The sequence below is a fragment of the Phoca vitulina genome, unplaced genomic scaffold (genome assembly GCF_004348235.1).
Source record: "Phoca vitulina isolate PV1807 unplaced genomic scaffold, GSC_HSeal_1.0 scaffold51, whole genome shotgun sequence".
Lineage (NCBI taxonomy): Eukaryota > Metazoa > Chordata > Mammalia > Carnivora > Phocidae > Phoca > Phoca vitulina.
The window spans coordinates 10,161,883-10,184,007 of record NW_022589754.1 but is presented as its reverse complement, the minus strand read 5'-3'; the positions used below and the strand labels follow the sequence as shown (position 1 = coordinate 10,184,007).

At 37.2% G+C, this 22,125-nt stretch overlaps 1 protein-coding gene across 2 annotated transcripts; it reads left to right on the top strand.

Moving 5' to 3' along the window:
- Positions 1–318: 318 nt before the first annotated feature.
- Positions 319–4,762, top strand: PBDC1 (polysaccharide biosynthesis domain containing 1). 2 transcript variants are annotated; one of them, XM_032387894.1, is made up of 6 exons: positions 319–464; positions 553–618; positions 1,850–1,909; positions 2,419–2,559; positions 3,802–3,913; positions 4,220–4,762. In XM_032387894.1, the coding sequence occupies exons 1-6, from the start codon at positions 435–437 to the stop codon at positions 4,468–4,470; spliced, it is 660 nt and encodes a 219-aa protein (XP_032243785.1). In that variant the 5' UTR covers positions 319–434; the 3' UTR covers positions 4,471–4,762. The 2 variants fall into 2 exon arrangements, with proteins under 2 accessions (XP_032243785.1, XP_032243787.1); XM_032387896.1 differs by lacking the exon at positions 319–464 and having other exon boundaries at positions 557–618; positions 1,803–1,909.
- The last annotated feature ends 17,363 nt before the right edge of the window (positions 4,763–22,125 follow it).

Genomic DNA, 22,125 nt, shown 5'->3' with positions numbered 1-22,125 from the left:
TCTCCATTGCCTAGCACCATCCTTGTTTGTGATTTACTCCCTACTTGGAGTATTGGGGTGTGTGTGTGTATTGGTGTAGGAGCCTGCTTGCTCAAATGGAGAGCGTGAATCCGAATCTCTGCTGGGCACTCAGCGCAGTGGGCACGCGAAAGCTTTAACTCAGGCTTTTCGCATGATCACCACCGCTATTATTGAGCATTCAAGCACCTGTGACGTCCGAAGCATCCCAGACTGTGCAGCAGCGCCAACACCTTTGCGCGAGAGCAGGGCGGATGAGGCGGGGCCAGGGACAACCGCCTCCAGGCGACGGCGGTTGCGCGCAGGCGCATCCGGAAAGAAAGCCTCTCTTATTCGGCCCTCTCTTTCCAACCCTGCAGGCAGAGCTCGCAAATAGTCATTTCCGGGAAACCGGCGCTTGCTCTGTGGAGTGCAACATGGAGACGACTAGTGGAACTGGTGAGCCGGTGAGTCGCTGCTCTGGGGTCGGGTGAGTGGGGAAGTCGAGCCGGGTCGAGCTTTGAACACCGTCTCTCCCCCTTGTTCCCTTCCCAGGTTGCCGGGGAACTGGTGTCTGTGGCACATGCTCTTTCTCTCCCAGCCGAGTCTTATGGCAATGATGTGAGTATGACTCACCCCCAGCTCTCTCTCACTCAGCTAGACTGCTATGTCTGCAGGGCCTGCCACGAAATTGTAATCCCCTGATACCCTCTGTGAACCCACTCCATGCCCGACAGAAACCGCGCTTTTTCATTCATTCTAACCTTTTTGGTCCTCAAACCCAGGACAAATGCCGGTGGAAGTAGTTCCCAAACTTTGCTAAACTAGAACCACCTGAGAAGCTTTTATACCTTCCATTGTCCAGGTCGCAATCTATACCGATTAAATAAAAATATCGGGGGGGGGGGGCAGTGAGAGTCAGAAATTAGTATTTTTTTAAAGTGAGTGATTTCATTATGCAGTAAAGTGGCACCAAATTATGGTATGTCTTGTTTAGATTCTTAAGAAGAAAGCATATGATATTTTTGAGGTACAAGACACAGGGACATGAGAAATAGTAGTAACACTCAAATAAAAATATGATTGATGTTTGTTAGATTAGGGTGTAAGATCCAAAGGAGTTTAGCCGAAGAAGAAACCCCTAAGAACCGAGACAGTAGAGGAAGACTTCACTGAGAAAGTGAATCTCTAACTGGATCCTCAGAGTATAGATGGACAAAGGACATGGTGTAAGGCATGGAGGTAAAAATGCAAATGACTTTGCTGGGGTCAGTGAAGTAGATCCACGTAGCTGGAGTGGGAGGTTTTAATGGAACAGGTGGTAGGTATTTGGTAAGGCTTATTTATAATCTAGCCTGCTTCACAATACTGATTCAATTTTAAGTGTTATGGATGGGAAATTGACTATCTTATAAACACAAATGATAATTATAACATGTTATACTATCAAAAGTGAAGGGTATTTCACTTCCATTATCTTTGTTCTCCCAGCAACTCATTGATATATGTGAGTATATTGTATCAGTTTTACAGTGGCTTAATTCAGTCTTGAGAAGGCAATCTGTCTACTGCTTTATGTAGTCTCCCACAGTTTCACTAGCTGCTGGACAAAGAGCCAGTGGCTTATGCTGTTGACTAGACTGTGTAGGCAGCTCCTTTTGGTGGGTAGTTTCCTTCATAAGGACAAAAGTTTTCTATTTTCCAAACCCATTAGTCCAGTTTTTATCCTTTGACAGTAACACCAAGTTTGGTAGTGTTATTGACATTACCTAGACCTCCACAGAATTCCTCAATTTGTTCTCTAGTAGCAGGATTGGGAGATTCTGACCTGGCATTCTTCACTCCTTTGCAGCCTGATATTGAGATGGCTTGGGCCATGAAAGCAATGCAGCATGCTGAAGTCTACTACAAGGTGACTTGTCTGTCTTCATTATTAAGCAAAATTAAGCATGTAATTGTAGGGTATGGTTCTTTGCTAATCACTATTCTCAGCAAGTTAAGCATATGTATTTTGGAGATAATTTTTATTACTGTAAGATTTTACCCACAGAGAACGAGGGGGTGGAAGTGAATTTTGTTTTGACAAAGAGGAGTTGTACTTCTTTGCCCAGTGTTCTGCTGCTAACTGGCAAAATGATTCCATAGTAGGCAATTAATAAATGTTTGATGACTGAATGAACAATTAATTCACATAGGGCAAAGGCCAGGCAGTACTAGGACCAAAAGGGTTTGAACTGGTGACAGGGATTGTAGTATATTATGGCCCTTGAAAACTGTGTCATGATTTCATCTGGGACCTCGTCTGTCTGTACTTCCTAATAACTCTTCTGCCCTTAGAACCATAAATATTTTCTGGGGAAGGGGGGATAGAAGTGTAGTAAATTAGAGACCAGTATCTGTGTGTTGTCTTGTGTCTGGCAGCTGATTTCATCAGTTGACCCACAGTTCCTGAAACTCACCAAAGTGGATGACCAAATCTATTCAGAGTTTCGGGAAAATTTTGAGAAACTCAGGATAGATGTGTTGGATCCAGAAGAGCTCAAATCAGAATCAGCTAAAGAGGTAAGAATTCTCTCAAATATTGCCAAGCATCTGACCAATTATTGATTATGGAAATATTTTTAGGGGCACCTGGGTGGCTCAGTTGTTAAGCATCTGCCTTTGGCTCAGGTCATGATCTCAGGGTCCTGGGATCAAGCCCCTCATCGGGCTCCCTGCTCCACGGGAAGCCTACTTCTCCCTCTCCGACTCCCCCTGCTTGTGTTCCCCCTCTCGCTGTCTCTGTCTCTGTCAAATAAATAAATAAAATCTTAAAAAATTTTTTTTATACAATTAAACTTTTTTCAGTGTGTTTTAAGGAAATATGTAAAGAACCAGGGCTTTTATGTAGTTATAATCAACTAATAAGTAAGTTATGTTATGAAATAAATACTTTTCTGGTTTATGAGTTTGTTTATGTTCATGGGATCTGTTTTTTCTTTTTTTTGACTTGGACATTTCATCCCTTCCTACCCAGCCCTTTCAGGGGAGAAGGAGCAAATTTTCTTATGTTAGTAGTTTAGCTTGGATGGAGAATTGGCAAATTGGAAAAAAAAAAAAAAAGGTTTGGATGGAGAACTGGCAAATAGGATACAGGGAGGTGTTTGAATTCTCCAGATTTAGGTTCACATTATCATGGGCCATGGATAATAGGAGAACTTAGGTTTCCCATTGCTTACCTGATTATCCTACTTTTACAGTGTGCTAAAAACTCTTATAGCAGGGAAAATATTTCCAAGAGTAGGTCCTTGGTTTACCATATATGTAAACTTTTAACATTGTTACTTGGTTTATGATGTATGTAAACTTTTAACATGGTTACTGTTGACTGTTAACTAAATTACTGATCTTTGGAAAAGTACCTTTAGCAATGGACTTCTTTCTTAAAATTTAACTGTGACTTTGTGACCACATTCCTGCTGCCTTTGTCTCATTTGTGCTTCAGTGGGGGTAAATAACTATTTTGGGCTGAGTTAACCAATAACATAAAAGCAAAAGCGAATACATTTAAGAAATCCAATTTTAATTCTGCAGTCGAGGATTTAAATATTTTCTCAAGGTAAAGTATTGTTCATGTTGGGAAATACCAGTCTAAAGACAATAGATAGCATGGAAACTCAATGCTAGTAAAAGTCGAAATCAACTCAGTCCTGGTCTCTTTCACTATGGGAGTTTTCCTTACTGAGGAAGTGGAATCCCTTCTCCTGGCCTGACTTCACCAGCCTCCTGCATTTGTCAGCTAAGGCATCTTTTTTGCCTTTATAGAAGTGGAGGCCATTCTGCTTGAAGTTTGACGGGATTGTAGAAGACTTCAACTATGGTACTTTGCTGCGACTGGATTGTTCCCAGGGCTACACTGAGGAAAACACCATCTTTGGTGAGATTCTTGCCTCTGGAATGGTTTCTATAAGGAGAGTGAGGGATCTGGTTTTACGGATGGATTAGTGACCTGAATAGTTTGGGGGTCATTTTATTTGTTAAATATTTAAAGATCATGTTACTGTTTGTTGAGTAACTGTGGGATAAGCTGGTTAAGTATTTTCAGCCTCATTTAACAAGATTAGAATTCCACATCTCTGAAGTTTATGACTGTACTGGAATGCTTTGACTGTTAGTTCAGTTTTCTGTAAGTTTAGAGAAGTAACTGTAACTAGGACAATGATCAATTCTATTCACCTTTCAGCCCCCAGGATACAATTTTTTGCCATTGAAATTGCTCGGAACCGGGAAGGCTATAACAAAGCAGTTTACACCAGTGTTCATGACGAAGAAGAGAAAGAAGGCAACCATGGAAGAGAGGAAGGAACTGACAGTGGAGGGGCAGAAGAGAAAGGAGCCAACAGAGAAAGAGAAAAAGCAAAAACCAATAAAGGAGAAGAAAAAGAGAAAGGAGCCAACAAAGAAATCAGCAAGAGTGGTGAAACAGCTATGTAAGGTAGACAAGGAATAGCACTCTGGAAGCTGTGACTCAACTAAGTCTACAGATACTATGATGCTACTTGCACAGACTCCTGTGGTTAAATGTATGTCCTTGTGCAACTGAAACACATACAGAAGGACATTCTTTCTAGCCTAATAATCAGGAGCTACTCCGGTTGTTCTCTTGTATGAGCCAGCTTAAAAACTATTAGTGGGGTCTTAGTTGAGCATTTCTTGGTATAGTGTTTCTTGGTTCTCACCACTGGTCAAATAAGAAATTTTATGAATAAATTTCTTTTGGTTCTTAGGACTATATCTGTAATTGACTTTTAAAAGATATTTCAAATTATTTGACACTTCAGGTTTTTTTCAGGTATGTAATCTCTTTGTCATGTCTTAATATAAAGTGATTTATGCCTGTTTTTAAATGCTTATCATTGTTTCCTGCAGTGAAGTTTCCTCAAGCCTGTTAAGTTGTATATGGTTTGGGGATTAGAAGTTCCTATGTAACAATTAATTCCTGCTATTTGAGTAAGTATAGCTTTCTGATTTTCTTTGATCTATGTGGCAAAATATTTGATGAATACTCTGTGGAGATAAGAGCTGGGGCCTGAACCTGTCAGACCAGTGAATGCAGCCCAGTTCACATTAGAAGAGCAGGACACTGGACCTGCTTCAGACCTGCTTCTCTTCTGCTACTGAAGTTGTTACCTGAAAGCTAGCAGAGATTAATAAGTATAAAGCCTGGTAGAGTGACTTCCCTTTTATAATGCTGTGGACAATAGCATACATTTACATAGTAACATAAAATGAACATTTTTAAATGATATTTCGTCAGACTCCAAAAATAAACCAGTTGGTTTTATATAGATGGAGGGGTTTCTTCTCATCTAATGACTTTTAGGAATGCATGTTTCAGTTATCTTTACATATGTATAAAGGTTTGTGCATGTCCCCATAAACTCCCTGACCTTGATTGCTAAAACTAGTTAGAGGAAGCCACAATGTTTATAGTGCATACAGTAAATACTCTGAAAACTCTAACCACAGCATGATCATTCAAGAAAAGATTTATCAGAGCAGAGAAGGGGGAGAAATGAGGTTTTTTTCCCCTGGTGGACACAGAATAAAAATAAAAGTTAAACTTAACTGATGAATTCTTTTCTAGGCAAGAGCTGAACTAGATAGAGATACATACAGCTAACAGCAACAACTGTGCACAAAGCTAGGTTTCTCTATGGATTCTTTTTAGCCAGTTCTTAAAAATATTTAAAACATTTGTTAGACTTTTCATTTTACAAAAAATATGCTTTTAAACGGGTAGGGGAGTGTTAAATACTTCATACTAGACAGACTCTTAAAAATCAAAAACTTCCTTTACTGTATTGACTTTGTCTAGTTCATACGTTCTTAAATATCCATGAACATGTGTCCATACGCATTGCCTGAGGGACTGGGGAAGAATAAAGATTACTGGCTGCATACGATTCTGCCTGTGGTGGCCTTTTCCAGGTTACTCACGAGCAAGAAAACTGGCTTAATTACTTCTCTCTGATTTTGTGGAGAGTAAGAAATAAACCATTAAAAGACTACTTTAAAGCAAGAGGCATCTCTGTCCAAGAACTAGGAAATACAAACTGGGCAAAGGGAGGAGAATAAGAACACGGAACACGTCAGCAACATTGTAAGGCCAGGAAACCAAGACAGTATCCAAGGTCAAAGGGGAGAGTGGGCAGATTTCTTAAGATGGCCTCACGATTTCCACCTCTGGCATACATGCTCTGTATAATTCCCTCCTGTTGGTATGGCCAAGCCTTGTGAATACAAGGGGATTTCATTCCTTCATTTAAGTTACTAACCATTTAATTTTGAGTTAATCAAAGGGACATTATCCTGGGTGGGCCTGGCCTAATCAGGTGAGTCCTTAAGTGAGACAAGCAGCTGCAGATGTTCACCTGTTGGCCTTAAAGAAGCAAAAAGCTGTGTTGTGAGACAAGGGGGCCATGTGGCAAGGACCTGAGGGTAGCCTCTGGGAGCTGAGAATGCTCTCGGGCTGACAGCCAGCAAAAAAATGGGGATTTCACTCTATAGTTGGAAGGAACTAAATTCTACCAACACCCAGTGAACCTGGAAGAGGACTTAAAGTCTCAGACGAGCTTGCAGTCCTGGCTGATACCATGCTTTTGGTCCTGTGAGACCCTGAGTAGAGGACCCAGTTAAGCTGTATCTGGACTCTTGACCCACAGGACTGTGAGATAGTTATGGGTATTGTGTTAAGCTACTAATTATGTGGTAATTTGTTATGGAGCAGTAGGAAGTTGCTACAGACTCTGGTACTGGAAGTGGAGTGCTGCTGTATCAAGTGCCTAAAGTGTGGGAGTGGTTTTGGAATCAGGCCGTGGGTGAAGACTGGAAGAATTTTGAGGAGCATGATAGGGAAAGCCTAAATTGCCTTAAACAGGCTGTCAGTAGTAATATGGACTTGAAGGATGCTGTAGGCGGGGGCTCAAAAGGAAGTAAGGAACATGCTGTTGGAAACTAGAAGAAAGGGAATCCTCCTTAGGAGGTAGTAGCATTGTGGTTAGAGGCCCGGACGTTTGGGATTTGAGGCTTTGCTCTGAATTATTTGGGAGATGTTATCAAGCCAGGCTTGACATAGTGTGTAAACATCTATGATTTATTCAGAATATGGTGCCATTCCAGTTATTTACCTCCATGACAACTTTTGGAGGCAGGGAAAGGGCACAGACTAATTTTGGCATTTACAGAAGGGAAAATTTCAGTCATTTTAAAGTTTTAGGCCACTGAATTTGTGGTAATTTGTTACAACAGCAATAGGAAACTAATAAAGAAGGCATACTGAGCCCTGCTTCAAAAGTAGAGACATTCACTGCACTGTCATTATTTTGAAACTATAGTTGAAACAAAGATGTTGGACCAGATGACTGAGACATGAACTGCACCCAAAGCAAGCTTCAGTGATTCTGAACTATTTTGAACTTACTCTTCTAAGCAATTCCTGTAGCTGAGTCTGTGTGTGTGAGGTGCCATTAATATAATTGGGAATTCTTGAATTTGCTTAATGGTAACGATACAGTGCTTAGTAATGAGTATGTGCTCATTTGAAGCTTACATATATATATTAATAAAACTCAACAGTAACCATCAATTGTTTGGACCTTAGACAAAATATTTTTCTGGAGAGGTGTATTTTATCATTGACGTTGTTTAAAATTTCCAGAGCATGGTGATAATTCAAACAGACCAGATTTTTGTTGGTTTTATTGCTGTTTTTAAATTTTCTACAGATAATACAACTCTTTTTTGCTTGCACACACAATGTGAATGATTCTCACTATCCCACCTTGGTACACCACAATTACTTTCATACATATTTTTATTCAGATAGTCAGTATCTTAGGGGCACCTGGGTGGCTTAGTCTGTTAAGTGTCTGCTTTTGGCAGGGTCCTGGGATCGAGCCCCACATCAGGCTCCCTGCTCAGCGGGGAGTCTGCTTCTCCCCCTCCTTCCTGCTGTGCTCTCTCTTGCTATTTCTGTCACTCTCAAATAAATAAAATATCTAAAAAAATAGTCAATATCTTAATAGATGATTCACAATTAAGGCATGTATGTATGTTTTGTGAATGGCCATTTTCCCATGCCTACATGTTTTTATCTCTAGAATTAATAGAAGCTTTACAGATCTCAGCATGATGTTGGTCTCCTGAATTGTACTACTTTCACCTGATGACCATTTATATGACTGGCTAGCTTTAAATTTTCCCTACTCAGGCTTTCTCTGATTTCCTCAATATAAACTGCATTTTCAGGGCACCTGGGTGGCTCAGTCGGTTAAGTGGCTGACTTGAGTTCCAACAGGTCATGATCTCAGGGTCCTGGGATTGAGCCCCAAGTCGGGATCTGCACTCAGTGGGGAGTCCGCTTGGGGATTCTCTCTCTCCCTCTGCCCTTCCCCCCACTTACACACACACTCTCTCTAAAATAAATAAATCTTTAAAATATATATATATGTATATAATATTTATTGCATTTTCTTTAAGTCAGTATATTTTCATTTTATAAAAATTGAGATTGAATTGGGGCACCTAGCCGACTCAGTCAGTGGAGCATGCAACTTTTGATCTCACAGCTGTGAGTTCAAGCCCCACATTGGGTGTAAAGCTTACTTAAAAAAAATTGATATTGAATCATAAAGTAATTTGCCCTCCATCACCTAAGTGGTGGTATTGGGATTCAGATCCATATCTTTTGGTTGTGAATCTTACTGTTTTCCCAAAATCCCACTCTAGATTCAGCTTCTTTCTAGAATAGAGACAAATAATTTGAGTAAGGAATCAAAGTATTTAATAATCAAAGGTAAGAGCATTCTAGTGTGGAGTGATGTACTGAGCTAGTTTAAGCTCCTCAAATATTTGTAATTTCTCTGCCTTTTTCCTTCTTATCTCTGCAAGAGATTCCTTGTTGCATATGCAACTCAGACTTGTTTAAAAAGCATTACAGTATAATCATTATAGTGTATCACTGTAATGTTCAGTTTCAAAATTACATTTTAATTTAAATTAAATTTAATTTCTTCACCTTTCTTATGAACTGAGATTTGGCTGATACATTTCCCTCAAGTGTTTTGCAGGGTTTTTTTTTTTTTTAAGGTTTTACTTTGTCTTTCTGAAATTCGTACAAGTTTTTCAGGATAAATCACTGGAAGCTCTAATAGATACTACTCATTGGTCTTTACATTGAAAAGAGCATAAGGGAAATAAAAAATGCCTTAACTTAGAGAAGAATAGGCTTTTGCAACTAGAAGGTATCTCAGAAGTCTAATTCAAAAATTTCATTTTTTCTGGTGAAAAAACAAGGCATTAAATGATGTGCTTTGCCCAGTTGAAAATCCTCTATGTATGTAAAAAATTGCTTATTAATTTACTTACTGTCCTTCCTTTTGTGCTAAGAACACCCACCAAGACATCATTCCATAAGGTTCCCTTTGTCCTAGATATACCCTGCACAGGATGCTTTCCTCTAGAAAACAGTTTTAAAATATTCACCATGCTTCTCCATAATTTAGGATTCTTCTGATATCCTTTCTGTTTACACTAATATCTGGCCAAACTTACACAGTTCTGAGAATTTGGATGATGTTTAAAATCAAAATCATAATAACTTAAAATTTCCAAGTTTTTGGCTTTTTATTAAAGAAAACAAGGCTTCTAAAAAGTTGGTCAATCTTTTTTTTCCCCCAGCTTCCAGTAGTTTATTTTTTAAAAAATTTTTAGTATGTTATGTTAATCACCGTACATTACATCATTAGTTTTTGGTGTAGTGTTCCATGATTCATTGTTTGCGTATAATCTTAAGATCATTTTTCTTCCACAAAGTTACTAAGGCCTACATGCTATCATTTGGTTTGGGGAAGATAAACAAGGGAATTCTTTCTGCCTCCAGCCCCTGTAATTGTAATAAGTTGATTGTAATAAGTTGATTGCCTCTTCATCCTGTATGAAATCAAGAACTCTAAGGACTCTTGCTTACCTGCCAATCTCACATCTTAAATTATCTTTTTTATTATGAACATTTTAAACATACACAAAAGTAGAAATAATAGTATAATGAACCCCTAAATATCTGTTACCCAGATTAGTTATCAACATTTTGCCACATTTGTTTTATTTATCCTTTTTTCTTTATTGAAGCATTTTAAAACAAATCTCAGACATCATATTATTTTACTCCTATATATTTCGTTGTGCATCTTTAAAAAATGGACATTTTCTAACATAATTGCAATAATAAATAATATTTTTAACTGATATTCAATTATATAGCAAAACTTAAAAGTGCATACTACAAATGATACTCAGGAAATAGTCCTTTAGAGTATATTTAAGGAATAGGCTGACTGAAATATGACTAGGAGGATATATGTGTGTACCAGAAAATTGGTAGATGAGGTTGAAAATATGTATTTGATTCACTGTGGGCACTAATAATGAGCCCTAGGCACTGAGCTAGATGTCTTACATCTTATCCCTAACATATAGGCATTATTAACCCCATTTTACACATGAGGAAATTTAGACTTGAAGAGATTTTGAGTCCCAAGTTAAGGATTTTAGATTTAATTTAGCAAGTAGTGGCTAGATATTGGAAGTTTATTTTAATTTCTGGGTAGTCATATGATGAAAACTGCTCAAGGAAGATTAAACAATGTGCAATATTGAGTAAATATTAAGTACTTATTCTGGATTGATTGGTTCAACCTAATCCTTGCATTTTGTGATTAAAAAACAAATCTATGCTCCTTTAAGACATGGAAATCAGAACCTACAAAGAATAAATGTTTAATAACTCATTACTTACTGCCAACATTGCCCAGGAAGGGAAAACCCCATGAAGGATTGTTTATTAATTTTCACTGGCCTCTCTTAGAAATGATACACATCTTTTACTCATATCCTGTCAAATGGAATTCAGTCCCTGCCACTGAATTGCAAAAGAGGGTGGGAAATTTATTCTAGGTGTGTGTCTGGAAAGATGAGGAAGAAAGAAAAAGCTTGCTCCCCCTGCTTGTGCTCTCTCTCTCTCTCAGTCAAATAAATAAATAAAATCTTAAAAAAAGAAAAAGAAAAAGAAAAAGTTTTTACTGACCACCTAGCCAGTCTCTGTCACAGCAGGTGAATAGTTATTCTTGTCTCCTACACGTATTCATTAATTTCAGTTTATTCACCTCTCAAGTTATAGAAAGTGATTCCCAATCTGTGACTCTGGTGCTCAGTGAATTCCTAATTGTACAGTTGACTTCTTGAGTCCATGTTCTTGGACATTGTGCCAATATGGTCTGAAATAAGCTTCTTTATGGACTCTTCATTATTTCTTTTACATGATTAAAATGGCCTGTTTTGGAATAAAAACATGTCACTCACTATTGTGTTTTAAATTTAGACAATATAATCTACTTTTTATTTTATTTTATTATTATTTTTTAAAATATTATTTTAAGTAGGCTTCATGCCCAGCGTGGAGCCCAGCATGGGGCTTGAACTCACCACCCTGAGATCAAGACCTAAGCTGATATCAAGAGTCAGACGCTTAACTGACTGAGCCACCCAGGCGCCTCTACATTATTTATTTTTAATTAAAAAGAAATCCATCCATTCTGGGCACAGAGAGGCTGTTAATTTCCTTATAATCTGCAATAAATTTAGGACTTTAAACCTGGTGTAGGTTAGATGAGCAAATCACAGAAGTGACAGTTTGGTTTAGATTTTAGGTAAGGAAGTGTTTATATGTCAGACGATAAACATTACAAATTCACACGGAATGGACTTGAGCCTCAGCTTTGAAATCTGGTACTCTTAAATTTAATCTGTTCTAAATTAGTCCAGCACAGTATAAGAGAGAGAGAATGGATTAATATGTGTAATTATTATAGAATTATTTGAATTGCATACGATAAAAAGAAATAGCTTCCTTTCTTCAAGAAAATGTTCCATCATTACCAAAAAAGTTATAATTTATTCAAACAAGTTTGAAATATTTCATCTAATCTTGGAGCTCATTTTATCATCCACTTATTTATTTGTTCGTTTGTTCATGTGTTTATTTTTGTCTTTATCATGACTTAAAGGATAATCATTCTCTTCAAGATCCCTGCCACTTTCATCTCTGACTCAATTCTCCTGCTTCTACCTTCTACCTTCAGCCTCAGTGCCTTTAGACTTGATGTTCCCTCTGCCTGGAAGTCTTTCCCACAGATATTCATATGATATTCATTCACTTCTCAAAGATCTCTACTTAAATATCACCTTAATAGAGAGGTCTTTCCTGACTTCTTTATTTAAAATAACAACTCCCTTGGCACTCCCTATCCTTACTGTAATTTTCATTATAACTCATCACTGTCCCCTCCACCCCTACCCTGGAGGACAGGAACATTGTTTTGTTGGCTGTTGTTTGCCTAGCATGTAGATCAATATCTGGCTAGCATATAGTATGATCCCTTTTTAAAGAATTTTTTTAAGTTTGTATTTAAATTCCAGTTAGTTAACATACAGTGTAATATTAGTTTCAGATGTACAATATAATGATTCCACACTTCCATACATCACCCAGTGCTCATCACAACGGCACTCCTTAATCCCCACCACCTGTTTAACCCATTCCCCACCCACCTCCCTTCTGGTAACCATCAGTTTGTTCTCTATAGTTGAGTCTGTTTCTTGGTTTGCCCCTCTCTTTTTTTTTTTTTTTTTTTTTTCCGCTTTGCTTATTGGCTTTGTTTCTTGAATTCCATGTATGGGTGAAATCATATATTTGCCTTTCTCTATTTCACTTAGCATAATACTCTTTAGCTCTATCCATGTCCTTGCAAATGGCAAGATCTCATTCTTTTTTATGGCTGAGTAATAGTCCATTGTATATATATACACACCACATCTTTTTTATCCATTCATCAGTTGATGGACACTGTCTATTTCCACAATTTGCTATTGTAGGAAATGCTGCTATAAACATCAGGGTGTATGTATCCCTTTGAATTAGTATTTTTGTATTCTTTGGGTAAATACCTAGTAGTGCAATTGCTGGATCGTAGGGTAGCTCTACTTTTAATTTTTTGAGGAACCTCCCTACTGTTTTCCAATGCAGGAAAGAATATCCAATGGGAAAAATTTCTTCAACAAATACTGTTGGGAAACCTGGACAGCAACATGCAAAAGAATGAAACCGGACCATTTTCTTACAGCATAAACAAAAATAAATTCAAAATGGGTTAAAGACCTAAATGAGAGACCTGAAACCATAAAAATCCTAGAGGAAAACACAGGCAGTAACCTCTTTGACATTGGCCATAGCGACTTCTTTATATGAAGATCTTAATAGTTTTGAAAAAATTAGTAAATAAAATTCCTACTATATATCAGGCATAATTCCAATACACTGGAACCATAGCCGAAACACTAAATAATCAGATTGAAGTAAGATCCAAAATTTTTCCAGTGTTATTCTACCCATCCAGACAGGGGCATGTTGGAAAAGAAAAATTATGGTCCAAATAATTCCACATTTTGAAAGGCCATCATACACTGGGCAATAGGAGTTGAGAAGCCAACTCATGAACAAGAAAGATCCACTAGACAAATGTCTACTTTTCTACAGGTAGTTGCAGTCATAATGCTAGGTTTATCAGATCACCTTTACAAAGTGAAATATGACTATGAATAAGATTCCAGATTTATAAAAAAAATGCCTACAGCATATAGGAGGCCTTTGACTCATATTAGTCTCCTTTTAAAAAGAATAGTGTCTCTTCCCTAACCTGTGCCTCCTCTGAATTCATATTTTTTTGGTCATAACCATTTTTTCTCTATCATTCTGGTTTAAAATTTTGGCAACTTCTCTCACTTATTCCTCTTCTCTTTTCACCTTCCACTTCTTTCTCATTCATATGGCTTCTAAATTACATCTATACTACTCTGTGGATGAGGCCACCACATTGAACAATTAACTCCAGGGGATGGCATTCACATTTTAGTCTATGTTAATGGAGTCATGCACTGCATAAGCCTGCACAACTATACACAGTGGTCCTGCATGTGGCTGAGACTGCTAGTTGTTCACTCAATATTTATTCTCCCCTTCTTTTTTAAATTTTTCATTATGTTCAGTTAGTCAACATATAGTACATCGTAAGTTTTTGTTGTAGTGTTCAACGATTCATTAGTTGTGTATAACACCTAGTGCTCATCCCAACACGTGCCGTCCTTAATACCCATCACCCGGTCACCCCATTTCCTTCTTTTTAATAGAAAGACTCCAAATTTTAGCTTTACATATTGATGCTTGGATTAAAGGACTATATTTGCCAACCTCTCTTGTAGCTAAGTTTAGACATCTGACTAAGTTCTGGTTAATAGGAGGCAACCTTAAGTTTGTTTTGTGGATCTTATAGGAAAGTTGATCAAAGAAAGCTAATTCATCTGCTGGAGTCCCTTCCACTCCTTTTCTGCCTTCTGTCTTTCCTTCTTTTTATGGCCTGTAACAAGAATGTGATGAAATGGGAGACAAACCATGAGAAACTCTGGACTCCGGGAAAAAAACTAAGGGTTACAGAAGGAAGGGGGGTGGGAGATAAGGGGTAACTGGGTGATGGGTATTAAGGGGGCATGTGATATGATGAGCACTGGGTGTTATACACAACTAATGAATCACTGAACGCTATATGAAAAACTACATGTATCATATGATCTCACTGATATGAGGAATTCTTAATCTCAGGAAACAAACTGAGGGTTGCTGGAGTGGTGGGTGTGGGAGGGATGGGGTGGCTGGGTGATAGACATTGGGGAGGGTATGTGTTATGGTGAGTGCTGTGAATTGTGTGAGACTGTTGAATCGCAGACCTGTACCTCTGAAACAAATAATACATTATATGTTAAAAAAAGAAGGAGAAGAAGAAGAAGATAACAGGAAGGGAAAAATGGGGGAAATCAGAGGGGGAGATGAACCATGAGAGACTATGGACTCTGAGAAACAAACTGAGGGTTCTAGAGGGGAGGGGTTGGGGGGATGGGTTAGCCTGGTGATGGGTATTAAAGAGGGCACGTACTGAATGGAGCACTGGGTGTTATACGCAAACAATGAATCATGGAACACTACATCAAAAACAAATGATATGGGGTGCCTGGGTGGCTCAGTTGTTAGGCATCTGCCTTCGGCTCAGGTCATGATCCCAGGGTCCTGGGATCGAGCCCTGCATCGGGCTCCCTGCTCAGCGGGGAGCCTGCTTCTCCCTCTCCTAGTGTTCCCTCTCTCGCTGTGTTTCTCTCTGTCAAATAAATAAAAAATCTTAAAAAAAAACCTAATGATGTAACGTATGGTGATTAACATAACATAATAAAATAAAATAAAATAACTAATGATGTACTATATGTTGGCTAATTGAGATTAATAAAAAAAGGAAAAAAAAAGCTTCAGCTTGGACTATATCTTGTACTATAAGGTGATCTTGAGGATGTAAGCAGTTATTTATTCTGCCTATAGTATCATTTGTTTCTTCTGTCATGTCTTACTTCTGACTTAGCCCAATCATCATAGGACCATCAGGGACAAACAGTTTGACAAAGTTAGGATTATTGAACCATTGTAAGGAGAAAGACTGCATATCAGGGAAATCATGGAGCATTTTTACAAAGAAAAATGGAATTATTATAGGATTTGGAGGAAATAAGGAGTTTAGGTGAAATTTAAAATTAAATACAAATGAAGTCATGTCTTGTTAGCCTCACAGCAAAGTAAGGTTGTGTTTAAAAGGGTCAACATCAGGTCCTGGTATGCGAAAGTCAACTAAGGGTTTTGTTTTCTTGGAAACTACAAAGGTAAGATAGATGCATAATATTTTGTTCTGAAATTCCTTATCTGAATCTCTCTACTTGGTTTGTATTTTGAAGCTGCTTTTCTGGGTCAAAGTAACTTAGATTCTCCAGGAAGAGATGGATGTTTTATTCTTTCTGATATAATTTCAAACAAAATTTCTGATGGTCTATGATTTTAGAGGGCAAAGTTCCTTGGTGAGTAAGAAAGCAGTGGTCACTCAAGGAGAAGTTGTTATGAAACTTTTCAGTTTCACTGTAGCCTTGAAAAAAAATTGTTTCTTAGTAACTTCTTTATCTGTGTCTGTTATACTAGCATGATGAATGGCAGTACAGGTTTTTATCTTCTTAGTTCAAGCTAATTTTTTTTACTTTCTCACCTCTAACCTCAATAGTAATATTACTTTGCTTTTCCTTGTAAGATACTTTATAGTTTTCAAACCATGCTTGGGTGTACCCATTATAAATTAAACTTACAAAAATAACCTTCTGAAGTAGGAAAGGAAAAACACATATGAAGAAACTAGAGATCAGGGAGGTTATATGATTTATCTATGGTGGCATGCTAGCAAATGACTAGGCCAGAACTCAGGTTTAATTTCTGGTTCAGATTCCTTTTAGATTCTTAAAGGCACTTCTTCCTCTCCTTAAACTTTCTCTTTTTAGGGATGCCTTTGTGGCTCAGTTGGTTAAGCGGCTACCTGGGTCCTGGAATGGAGCCCTGCGTTGGGCTCCCTGCTCAGTGGGGAGCCTGCTTCTCCCTCTCCCTCTGCTGCTCCCCCTGCTTGTGCACGTGCTCTCTCTCTCTGACAAACAAAATCTTAAAAAAATTTTTTCTCTTTTTGGAAAAGGATTGGTGGATTATATAACCAATAAGCTTAGATTTAGCATTACCTATCTGCATCACACATATCCATTCAAGAAATAAAAGCACGTGTTTTTTTTTACTTCTTTCTTCATACAGATATATGGCATAAATTGAAAAATAGAATAATTAACTTATACATTAGTAGCAATCAGTGCCTTAAAATATATAAGAATTTCAGTAAGATACAATAAGGCTTTAAAAAGAATAATTTTAGAACAGTTGAGAGAAATTTCCAATGAAAGAAAAATATAATGTTTAAATTCAAGTGAAACTACAGTTTTTCAACACTATAAAGGTTTTATTGAAAGTGCAATATACCATTTGCTCTTATTGAAACTGTTCATTTACTAAATCTGCATGGATAATGAAAAATCTTCATGGTCTATCATCTATCTATATCTATCTATCATCTATCTATCATCATCTCTATCTGCTTTTGTGGGTGTGTTGGTTATGGACAGTTAAAGTTAGTGATCAGACTTCCAACCTGATCATTCCTTTGCTTTAACTATTACCTATTCTCTCCTTCCATAAAAAAACATACTGTATTGGGATCCTCTTTTCCTGCATCAATTCTCTATCTTTTTAAATAATGGGATTGAAAGTTCTTTTTGTTCCAAATCACTTGTTGTTACTACTGTTACCTGGATCAGAGCATTCCCCAAGGCCAGGGAAAGCTAGAGGAAAAAGAATTGAGATTCTGGTTTGTAGAGCAAGACAGTGACTGGGAGGGCTGAAAGTAAGCATATGGATTAAGGGAGAAGCAGCCTTATGGTCCTCTAGCATTTAAGCTTTTGAATCCACTTCTGGGTCCTGGAATGGCACCTTGAATTTGTTCTTTCTCTCTTTTTCCCTCGCTCCCGCCCCATTCTTTCCCCTTCCTCTTTTTCTTCCACTACTCTCAGAGTTAAGGCCATACTTTAGTCAAAAGAATATAAAGCTTGAAGTCATCAGACATAAATCTTAAACACCAGCTATATAATCCTGCACTAGAGAGTAATTTACTTGGGCTATGTTTAGCAATGTCCAGTCACTGCACCAAAAGGAGATACATCTCCTGTTCCTTTTGAGATTGTATGGTGGAGAAAACTTGACATTCTTTCTCTTAGTACCAGCCCTCATTATTATGGCTTTTTAAAGGAAGTGAACTCTTCTATGCAAGGGAAAGGGAGGTGGAAGTAGAAGTCTTTGGGCTCTTGGCTTCGTATGTATTCTTCAACAGATGCTTTATCGGTAAAGCCTTGCATTTGGGGGAAAGCAGATTAAGTGGTAAAAAGCAAGTAAACCCATAATTTGAATAAGATCTATGAATCTCTGTTAGGCTTTGATTTGGTTGTCAGGCCATTTCTGTAATTAGAAAGCATTACCTATTAAAATAAAGAACCTCCTGGGGCTCCTAGATGGCTCAGTGGGTTAAGTGTCCGACTCTTGATTTCGGCTCAGGTCATGATCTTGGGGTTGTGAGATCAAGCCCTGCCTTGGGCTTTGTGCTCAGCAGGAAGTCTGTTTGGGATTCTCTCTCTCCATCTCCCTCTGCCTCTCCCCCCTCAAAATAAACAAGTAAATCTTAAAATAACTCAAAAGTCATTTATAACTTAGTATGAAATAGCTCAGAGCTTGTTTTATAATATTGAAATTAACTGAAACAAATAATACAATTAAAAAATGGACAGAGGATTTGAATAGACATTTTTCCAAAGAAGACATACAAATGGCCAACAGACAGAGGCAAAGATACTCAACATCACTAATCATCAGGTAAATGCACATCAAAACCACAGTGAGATATTACCTTACACCTGTCAGATTGGCTAGAGTAAAAATGATAAGAAATAACAAATGTTGGTGAGGGTGTAGAGAACAGGGAACCCTCACACACTGTTGGAAAATAGTATGGAGGTTCCTCAAAAAATTAAAAATAGAATTACTATATGATTCAGTCATTCCATTACCAGGTACTTACCCAAAGAAAAGAAACACAGTAATTTGAAAAGATATTTGCACCCCTATGTTTATTGCAGCATTATTTACAATAGCCAAGATATGGAAGCAACTCAAGTGTCCATCAATAGATGAATGAATAAAGAAGATGTGATACACACACACACACACACTGTAATATTACTCAGCCATAAAAAATGAATGAGGTCTTGCCATTTGCAGCAACATGGATGGACCTAGAGGGTACAATGCTAAGTGAAATAAGTCAGACAAAGACAATATCATATTATTTCACTCATACGTGGAATGTAAGAAACAAAACAACTTAACAAAGAAAGAACAAAAGAGACAAAAAAAATCAGACTCTTAAATACAGAGAACAAACTGATGGTAGCCAGAGGGGAGATGGGTGGGGAATGGATGCTCTAGATAAAGGGAATTAAGAGTACACGGAGTGTGATGACCACTGAGAAATGTATAGAACCATTATATTATATACCTGAAATCAATATAATACTGTATGTTAATTAAACTTCAATAAAAAATTTAACTGAACCACCAACTGGCAGTTTTGATAGGTTAGAATAGATTATTCAGGCAAAGATTGACCTGAGTTGAATAAAAGCAAACTCAGTCACATGAATACCCATGCCATATGGAAAATACAAATACAAATTTCAACTATTTTGAAATTTGAGCCCAAAACATACTGTGCACTATGGTTATTTTGGTGTGTTGATGAAATCAATTAAGTGGACTGTAATGTGGGACAGATAAAAATCTGCAGAACAAGCATCTATTCAATACATTTCCAGTTCAGACTGATAAAGGTGTGTTATGTCACCAGCATCCACAGAGCCTAGAAGATATTTTCATATGAATAGCCTTCTACGCCAAAAGGCCAAGCTGAAGACTGTTTATTACAGAAAATTGCATTTCCCACAGTTAAGACATACCATATGTATGGTATGTGTAAGGGCATATTTTTGAAACTATTTTCTAATCAGGTATAAAACATGACTGTTTAGAGACCTTGAATTGCAAAATGTCTACTTGTGTATTTGATAAATTGGAATTGTAGTGGCCAACTTCAACAAATGTCCTTTGATATTCAGGCAGTCTTATTGTTTAGTTACGAATATTTCAAATCCAAGCTGTCACCTGGACAGTCCATCTGCACTAACTGAGAATGACAAGACTTATAAGCAGTATTGCTAATGGCAGAGACACACTTGTTATGGCCATCCTGCACCAGGAAATTTCACTTAGATGAACACTTGGCCCTGGGTTGCTTGAAGATGCTAGGAGTAATTGCAAAATGAAGGTGACTTCATTCATTTCAAGGCACTTCCTGTATCATATGTAGCTCTATATTCCTACTGATGCAGGAGCTTTTGTAAACTGAACAAATAGGGTACTTTGTTATAGGCATTAAAAGAATACTTACTCCAATCCCTTACCTTTGGACTCTATAGTTCAAAGAGTACTTTTGCATTCATTATCTCATTTAATCTTCACAATATCCATGAAGTGGATTGAAATAAGCAGGGCACAAGACACAACTCCAATTTTATATGTGAGAAATATGAGGTTCAAAATAGTTGACTTGCTTAATGTCATATAGATAATCAATTAGAAGAGTAAATGAAAAAAAAAGATCAAGGTCTTCTGGATCCTAGGCCACTGCTTGTACATATGTGTATTTGATGAGGTCCAAAAATGAATCTCAGATGAAATGACAGGGGAAACCAAGCACAGAAAAAAATCTATTTTCATCATGTCCAAAACTAAATTATAAATTTTGTCTATTTTACTGAAGTATAATTAATATACAGTATTATATTAGTTTTGGGTATACAAACTCAACAATTGTATACATTACACAGTGCTTATCATAATCCAGAAATTCCACTACTATCTACCCAAAGAAAACAAAAGACTAATTTGAAAAGATATACACACCCCTATGTTCTTTGCAGCATTACTTACAATAGCAAAGATATGGAAGCAACCAAAGTGTCCATGCATACATGAATGGAATATATATATAGAATGAGATGTTGTCATTTCCAACATCTTGAATGGACCTAGAGGGTATAATGCTAAATGAAATAAGCCATATGGAGAAAGACAAATACCATATACATTTTATCAATTTTGTAAAATATCTTTCATATCACAATTCAATCACTTACCTCTGCTATTATAATTTCTCTAACTTTCATAGTATGACTCAAGTTATCACCCTTTTACTCTAATTCACTTCTAGACACTCATCTCCTTAAAGTCAGTCACTTATATCTATGAATTTAATCTTTTAAACATCAATGGAATTCTCTTTAACATTTGGATATTAAAAATTCTTACTTCACTAGATTTTTAAAAAGTAAATGACAATGTTCATGAACTGTTTATCACAGTGCTTTTTATCACAGTGCCTAGAATGTTATAACTGACCAACACAAAATTTGGTCTAAGATAATGGGTTTTCAGAATCTGTGCTCTTAATCACTCTGACATACTAACTCTCAAGTAGATATTATTTACTCAAAATGATGTTTTATCACACAGGAAACAACAGATACTGGTGAGGATGTGAAGAAAGGGGAACCCACTTATACAGTTGGTGGGAATGCAACCACTCTGGAAAACAGTATAGAGGTTCCTCAAAAAGTTAAAAATAGAACTACCATATGACCCAGCAATTGCACTACTAGATATTTACCCAAAGGACACAAAAATACTGATATGAAGGGGCACATGCACCCTGATGTTTATAGCAGCATCAACAATAGCCAAATTATGGAGAGAGGCCAAATGTCCATCAACTGATGAATGGATAAAGAAGATGAGGTATATATATATACCTCTGTGTATATATATACACACACACTGGAATATTACTCAACCATAAAAAGAATGAAATCTTGCCATTTGCAATGATGTAGATAGAGCTAGAGTATAATATGCTAAGCGAAATAAGTCAGTCAGAGAAAGACAAATAGCATATGATTCCACTCATATGTGGAATTTAAGAAACAAAACAGATGAAAATAGGGGAAGGGGAAAAAAGAGGGAAGCAAACCATAAGAGACTCTTAAAGACAGAGAACAAACTGAGGCTTGCTGGAGGGGAGGTAGGCAGGGGATGGGCTAAATGGGTGATGGGTATTAAGGAGGGCACTTGCGATGAGTACTGGGTGTTATATGTATGTGATGAATCACTAAATTCTATTCCTGAAACCAATATTACACTATATGCTAACTAACTAGAGTTTAAATAAAAACTTGAAAAAGAAAAAAAATACATTAAAAATAATATTTTATCAAATAATGTTGACTTTACTTATTCCCCAAGATAATTGTAGCCACTTCCTGGGGCTAAACTTGTGTCCTAAAAATGGATTCAGATTTTGTTTCTGGTGTTCATACTTTTTTTTCAAAAGGTTTTTATTTAAATTCCAGTTAGTTATC

Excerpts from the sequence above, each read along its gene's own strand:
- PBDC1 (XM_032387894.1), top strand. The coding sequence starts at position 435 with ATGGAGACGACTAGTGGAACTGGTGAGCCG. Across the intron at positions 619-1,849 it reads CCGAGTCTTATGGCAATGAT|CCTGATATTGAGATGGCTTG; the intron begins GTGAGTATGACT and ends ACTCCTTTGCAG. Across the intron at positions 3,914-4,219 it reads TGAGGAAAACACCATCTTTG|CCCCCAGGATACAATTTTTT; the intron begins GTGAGATTCTTG and ends TTCACCTTTCAG.